Source organism: Gossypium hirsutum, chromosome A08 (genome assembly GCF_007990345.1).
Source record: "Gossypium hirsutum isolate 1008001.06 chromosome A08, Gossypium_hirsutum_v2.1, whole genome shotgun sequence".
NCBI lineage: Eukaryota > Viridiplantae > Streptophyta > Magnoliopsida > Malvales > Malvaceae > Gossypium > Gossypium hirsutum.
Window position 1 is genome coordinate 75,262,258 of NC_053431.1, and position 8,026 is coordinate 75,270,283.

General features: G+C 38.7%; 1 protein-coding gene across 1 annotated transcript; it reads left to right on the forward strand.

The window, feature by feature from the left end:
- The first annotated feature begins 221 nt into the window (after positions 1-221).
- Positions 222-7,159, forward strand: LOC107887311 (mitogen-activated protein kinase kinase kinase 7). Its single transcript, XM_041074560.1, has 5 exons — positions 222-568; positions 698-774; positions 914-1,339; positions 4,983-6,634; positions 6,708-7,159. Exons 3-5 carry the CDS (start codon positions 1,017-1,019, stop codon positions 6,848-6,850), a joined length of 2,118 nt encoding a protein of 705 aa, XP_040930494.1. The 5' UTR covers positions 222-568; positions 698-774; positions 914-1,016; the 3' UTR covers positions 6,851-7,159.
- The last annotated feature ends 867 nt before the right edge of the window (positions 7,160-8,026 follow it).

Genomic DNA, 8,026 nt, shown 5'->3' on the forward strand with positions numbered 1-8,026 from the left:
CATTTATCATTTATTTATACAATAATCTGGGAATTGTAATATAATTTTAAAATAAAAACATGTATCACAATCACGTCATTATTATTTTATATATTTATATAAAATGGCAGCTAAAATCCTTGCCAAACGACATCGTACAAGCTTCTATTACCTTTTTTCTAGGACGACCTTTGAAGAGAGTAACAGTTTTTTGAAAAAAAAAAATTTAAGCATAAGAAAAGACGAAAATCGCGGAGAATATTTATAAATAGATTAGAAACAGATACTCGATGGACGTGATTTTTGAAGTTTATAGTTGACTCTGGATAACCATGTTGTTCTTTGTTGTCCTTTATTTTCTGTTATGTTATTCCATCTACAGTTATTGTCCCTTGTTGTTTTCGTTACAAAATGTTTTTTTTGAGAGATTTCAGGTTCTTGGCTTGGTTGTTTACGTTTCCAGCTGACATTTTTTTATCTTCCTATAATTCCCAAACATTCAAAGCTTTAAGATTTCTTTTCTAAAAGAACAAAAAAAGTTGGTCAGGTTCTTCAATCTAGGTGCTATTTGACGGATATTGCTTGAATGGTCAGCTTTCTTTTCATTTCTTTTCCTTTTTGTTAGCACATCATTTTCATTTTCATTGTTGATTTTTTTTTTCTGTGTTTATGTTCTCTTCTCTTCTATGGAATAAAAATGGAATATTTTCTTCATCAGATCAAAATTTTGGGATTCTAGAAGAGCATAGTCAAAAGGGAAAGTTGGCGTTGAAAAGAGAGACTTGTCACTGAGAGGTCTGCATATATGGTTTAAAACATTTATTTTCCATTAAGGCCCTTAATTTTTGTTTTTTTTTCTTTAAATATTTCTTGGGATCATCCCAAATGTGCTTTTGGTTAAATAACCATTTTAAATATATATATATACGTGCAGGCCTGGTGTTTGGGGGCTGTTGATTCTGGGGTTTCATCTCCAAGATTCGACAGCACCCTTGTGATTTTATTCGAAGGGAATTGTCCATAGAGTTTGGTTTTAAATGGAGCACTTCAGGCAGATTGGTGAGGTTTTGGGAAGTTTGGGTGCTCTCATGGTTTTACAAGATGATTCTCAAATCAATCGACGCCAGTGCTGTTTATTGTTTGATATCTTCGGTTCGGCTTTCAATACAATCGCCGAGGAGATAAAGCTGAACCTCCAACTAGACGAGAAGAACACCAAATGGAACGCCCTCGAACAACCATTCAAAGAGCTTCAAAGGATCTTCAAAGAGGGTGAAGTTTATGTCCGACAAAGTATGGACAAGAGAGACTGGTGGGTTAAAGCAATCAACCTCCACCAGAATAAGGATTGCGTCCATAACTGTTGCGGAAGCGACGATAATATTAATAACAATATTATCAGAAATATTTAGATAATTATTATGCCAACAATTATACTAAGAAAATTCCCAGTTAAATTGGAGGGGTCACAATGGTCCCGCTTAAAACCCAACAACTAGACAGAACTCACTTAGATATTTATAGCAATAATAACTAAATAAATATAACCAACATAAAGCTATTAAATAAAAGCAAACAAATAAGAAATAAAATACCAGAGTTTTAACGAGGTTCGGCCAATTTAGCTTACGTCCTCGGACACTACCAAATTAATATTTCCTCTAGAAATATTACAAAGGAGAAGATTTTTGGGATGATACAACCAAAGGGGGAGGGGTTCTATATATAACAAACCAAACCCCCTCCCTTTCTATCTTTTCCTAATGTGGGATATTGCCAATATTCAACAAATCTCCACCTTGGCGATATTCCACATCTTCGAACATCTTCTCATAACACAAACTTCAATAGTGTCTTCAAATTTGCAACCAATCGCCTTCTTCCCTTTTGGTAGTTGTGCCAGCTTCCACGTCTTGTTTTTCTCTAGAGATTGCATTTCCTCTTCCATTGCACCTAACCATCTATTATTCTCTAAACTCTGAATGGCTTCGGTGTAAGTGGATGGAATATTATCAACAACTGGAAGTGCATAAGCTACCATGTCAGTGAAACGAGCAGGTTTCTGAATTTCTCGTCTCTGCCTTCTGACTGCAATTGGCTCTGATTGCTGTTGAGGTTCTTGGGTAGAAACCTCTTCCTCATCTGACTCTGCATCTGCCAATGAAGAATCACTAGTGGTACCTTTTGCTGGAATTACCACACTCTGCTCAAACTCCACCTGCTGCGGAGTACACTCCACCTGCTGTGAAGTACTACTCACTCCTTCTGGATTTACCTTATTCAACATGGCAGATTCATGAAAGGTAACATCCCTACTGATTATCGTCTTCTTTGCCTCTAGACACCACAAACGATATCCCTTAACACCAGCATTGAAGCCCATGAATAGAGCCTTCTTTGCTCTTGGATCTAACTTTGATTCTTTCACATGATAATATGCAATAGAACCAAAAATGCGCAAGGTGTCATAATCAGTAGCAGGTTTTCCATACCATTTCTCCAAAGGAGTCTTGCCATTTATAGCAGATGATGGCAAATGATTGATGAGATGTTGAGCGTACGTCACAGCCTCAGTCCAAAACTTTCTATCTAATCCAGCATTAGATAACATACATCGAACTTTCTCCACAAGCGTTCGATTCATACGCTCTGCCACCCCATTCTGTTGCGGTGTTCCACCTACGGTGAAGTGCCTTACTATGCCACAATCTTGGCATATCTTCAGGAATGGATCGCTTTTATATTCTCCACCGTTGTCTGATCGGAGAACCTTAATCTTCCTTCCTGTCTGATTTTCAACTTTAGTTTTCCACTTAAGGAAAACTTCAAGCACCTCATCTTTGTTCTTCATAGGAAACACCCAAACTCGTCTGGAAAAATCATCAATAAAGGTGACAAAATAACGTCTTCCTCCAGGTGATGGAGTCTTGGACGGTCCCCATACATCAGAATGCACATAATCCAGAATACCTTTAGTATTGTGAATCCCAGTGCCAAATTTCACCCTTCGTTGTTTTCCCAGAACACAATGCTCGCAAAATTCAAGTTTGCAAGTCTTTGTACCTTTCAATAATCCTTGCTTGGCTAGAGTTTGCAAGGATTTTTCACCAGCATGGCCCAAACGCATATGCCACAGCTGTGTTGCCTCAGCGTCCTTCTTGGTACTCGAAATTGCTGCTGCTGTTGTCCCGACCACTGTACTACCTTGGTAGTAATACAGATTGTTCTTTCTTATGCCTTTCAACATCACCAATGCTCTTGAAGTTGCTTTAAGAACTCCATCTCGTATTGTCACAACTAGGCCTTTAGATTCTAACGACCCCAAAGAGATGAGATTCTTCTTCAACTTTGGGACATATCGTACATCCCGCAAAATTCTAGTAGATCCATCATGACTCCTCAGTTTAATTGAACCTATCCCGGCTATTTTACATGTGTTATCATTACCCATGTAAACAACCCCTTCATCTAGTTTTTGAAATTCAAAGAACCATTCCCGAATGGGACACATATGATAGGAACAACCAGAATCCATGATCCACTCATCTGCATATAATGTTGAAGATGTCATACTAAGAGAAAAGTCTGACTCTGCTTCACTATTGCATTCTGCAACATTTGCATCTTGCGGAGTCTTCCCTTTTTTCTTCAATTTTGGACAATCTTTCTTCCAATGTCCTTTTTCTTTGCAAAAAGAACATTCATCTTTGGCAACAGCTCGACCTTTGGACTTTCTTCTCTTCCCATTAGACTGACTTTGCTGACGACCTCTTGTTACCAATGCTTCCACTGCTGCTTCACCTGAACCTTTCAACTTATCCTTTCGGCGTAGTTCATAGCTATACAATGCAGCAGTTACTTCATTGAAAGTTACTTCCGATTTTCCATGAAGTAGAGTAGTTTCAAGGTACTCAAACTCCTCAGGAAGCGATCCCAACAACATTAACGCCAAGTCTTCGTCTTCAAAAGTCACATCCAAATTCAACAAATCAGCCACCAGCTGATTAAAATTGGTAATGTGCTCGTTCATCGTGGTACCAGGAACATAATTGAAACGAAACAGTCTTTTCTTCATATGCAACTTATTTTGACTGTTCTTCTTCAAGAATTTCTCCTCCAATGCTTTCCACAATTTACTTGCAGAAGTCTCTTTACTGAATGTATACTTCTGCTCTCTGGAAAGACATGATCGAATTGTACCACATGCCAATCGGTTGATGGTCTTCCATTCTTTATCATCAACTCCTTCTGGTTTTTCTTCCTCAATGGCAATATCTAGACCCTGTTGAAAGAGGGCATCTAGAAGCTCACTTTGCCACATGCCAAAATGACCTGTTCCATCAAAAATTTCCACTACAAATCTCGTATTTGCAGTTCCAATCCTCGGTAAAATGTACGAAGTGGAAGTTGTTGATATGGATGGTTTTTCTTCTGTCATTTTTGCCATAGCTTCTACTTAATAGCCACCAAATGCAGAATACCCACAAACTTTAGGAAATGTTTCTGATGTGTAAGATCAGACTAAGCTGCAAACACAGAGCATACTGCAAAACCTTGGCTCGGATACCAATTGTTGCGGAAGCGACGATAATATTAATAACAATATTATCAGAAATATTTAGATAATTATTATGCCAACAATTATACTAAGAAAATTCCCAGTTAAATTGGAGGGGTCACAATGGTCCCGCTTAAAACCCAACAACTAGACAGAACTCACTTAGATATTTATAGCAATAATAACTAAATAAATATAACCAACATAAAGCTATTAAATAAAAGCAAACAAATAAGAAATAAAATACCAGAGTTTTAACGAGGTTCGGCCAATTTAGCTTACGTCCTCGGACACTACCAAATTAATATTTCCTCTAGAAATATTACAAAGGAGAAGATTTTTGGGATGATACAACCAAAGGGGGAGGGGTTCTATATATAACAAACCAAACCCCCTCCCTTTCTATCTTTTCCTAATGTGGGATATTGCCAATATTCAACAATAACCACATCCACAATTTGCTTTCCCACTTCCCCGTTGTCATCGAGGCCATCGAGACGGCAGGAGAGACAGCAGGGCGCGACCGAGGCGAGATGCAAAGGCGGGGAATTGCTCTCAAAATGAAGTACGATAAGGAATGGAATGACCCCAAACTTTTCCAGTTCCGATTTGGGAAGCAATACTTGATCCCTCAAGACATTTGTAGTCGTTTCGAGCGTGCTTGGAGAGAAGATAGATGGAATCTTGTGGAAACTCTAAGGGAGAAGAGCAGTTCGGAATCCACAACCAAAACTCAGCAGCGTCTGGCTGACTTGTTGATCAAGAAAATCATTGGATCAGAGGGTTGTATTGGCAAACTCTTCCCAAGTTCAATCTTGAATGGAGGGGATTACGTAGTGAGGCGACGAGTTGGGGGACAGTACAAGGAAATCCAGTGGCTGGGTGATAGCTTTGCATTGAGAAACTTCTTCGGGGATGTTGAAACATCAGCCTCTGAAATCTCCACCCTTCTTTCACTTTCACATCCCAATATATTGCAATACCTTTGCGGGTTCTACGATGAGGAAAAAAAAGAAGTATTGCTGGTTCAAGAGCTGGTGAACAAGGATCTTACTTATTACATGAGTGGCTCCAAACGGAGGGTCTCGTTTTGCCTTCCTGTCGTGGTTGATCTCATGTTTCAGATTGCAAGAGGAATGGAATATCTTCACTCACAGAAGATATACCATGGAGATTTAAACCCTTCTAATATCTTTCTCAAAGCTAGAAACAGTACTGACGATTATTTCCAGTTGAAAATCTCGGGTTATGGTTTATCCACTGTCAAAACTACGACCGGTTCTTCTCTGAAACCGAATGAGACCAAGCCTTGCATTTGGTATGCTCCGGAAGTTTTGCAAGAGCCAGAGCATTGCCTGCCAGGGAATGGCACCAGCTTTAAGTGCACTGAGAAAGCAGATGTTTACAGTTTTGGGATGCTTTGCTTTGAGCTCTTGACTGGGAAAGTGCCATTCGAAGATGGACATCTTCAAGGGGATAAGGTGAGTCGAAATATTAGAGCAGGGGAGAGGCCTTTGTTTCCCTACACTGCGCCTAAATACCTTGCCAACTTAACCAAAAGATGCTGGCACTCTGATCCGAATCAACGTCCAAGCTTCTCATCGATTTGTCGGATTTTACGATATGTAAAGAAGTTTATCGTGATGAACCCTGACCATGATGAGCCCGATGCTCGATCACCGGTCTCAGATTATTGTGAGATAGAGTCATGGTTCTTGAAAAAGTTTGCTGCCAATGGGAGTTTCAATTCATTATCAGTGGCACAAATACCGTTTCAAATGTTTGCTTATAGGCTTGCAGAGAAAGACAAAACTATTTTGAACAGCATGGATAAGAATGGAGAGGGAGCAGCCTCAACTTCCAGAGAAGACATGAATTCAACAGTTGATGATCCATTGATAGCAGCTAGTGATGCAAAATCTGCGGACTCTGATGGAAAATCGGTGTATTCTGAGATTCAAGAACAGAGATCAATCCATTTGGATTCAACGCCACAAAGGAGATCAGTTTGCACCCGGATTCCAGAGAAGAAAATTTTACAGATGAAGAGAAACAGTAATGTGAAGGCGGCCAGAAAGAGTACAGGTCATAAATATGGTAATTTCTACTTTCATTTTTGTACACTAACAAATTCCTCAACTGAAGCCAGTGTTGGAATATGATTATGCAGGGATACCTAATGGAAAACCTACACAACCGCCATTACCTCGTGTTCAGAGTGTAAAGAATGTGAGAGTAAGTCGGTTAAAATCAATGACGAGGTCGTTGAGCACTGATCGGCTAAGATTAGCAGCTGGTGAGACCTCGGATTAAAATACACTATCAGAGGTGAACATTGTACTATGTTTATCATCCATTAATCGCCACACTCATGAACAGGGTTGCAGGTATTCTATCAAACATTTTGGCCAAAAGAGACTGCGTCTTCTTTTCTATTTTTTTTTTCATTTTTTCATCATAAACTTGTAGTTACAATAATAGCAACACTTTAGTTTTATCGTTGGATAGATGCATTTCGTCATCAATACCCATTTTTCTTCTTGTTTTATGAAGGTTTTTTTTCCTCCTAAATACAGTCTTAATCTTTCTCGTTCAATTTTGATGATGAAAATCTTCTTTTCAGCTGTGGGATTGTCAAAAATGATCTATTTTTCTAAACATTTGGCTGATTTCTACTAGAAAAGTTGCAAATAACTTAATAAACAAATCTTCTATAATTGTTGAGTGAAACCAGTTTAAAAAATATGGCAACCAAATAACGAAAGAGTTATACGCTTGATCTTACAGCCAAAATTATCATATACATCAAAATCTGTAGATCAGGGATAAACCATTGGCAACATAGATTGACAGAATGTTAGTTACAACAAAATGAGAACCATAGAATCCCGTAAATTATATCATAAACAAACCCAGTTAAAAGAAATCTTGCTCCAGGAATCATCATGATGGAAAGCATCTCATAGAAGAGTTTTCTATCTCAACTTTGCTTTCCCATATTTACAGTCGAGTGTTCTATATCTTGGGGACCATGGTGGCATCACGACATTCCAGGTTGTTCAGCGTGTGAAAGTTTCAGTGGAATCTCGTCCTGCCCAATTTTTGATGATTTGGAACCACAACTCATTTTGTCTGGCTTTACTCGGCCTAGTCTATTCTATGCATTAAAGCCCTATAATATACTTGGCCTGAACCCAGGATGGCTTCACTGCTTACTGATAAGTTTCTAGTAGAAATGTTGGCAACCGTGAGGTTCAAAAAATGAGAACAAGCTATCAAGCTTCTCCTTAAATCATCTGCAACACTTCAATACATCCACTAGAGTTTGCAGCAACAACAATGTTTGATTTCCTTCTCCAGAAAACCCTTGATACAAATAGCACTTTGTCATCATCAGTCTCTTTCCCAGAAATAGGATCAATGGATCCAAATTTGTGGGAAGTTATTGGCATAGGCAGAGATCTATAGCACGCATGTACCTAGAACACA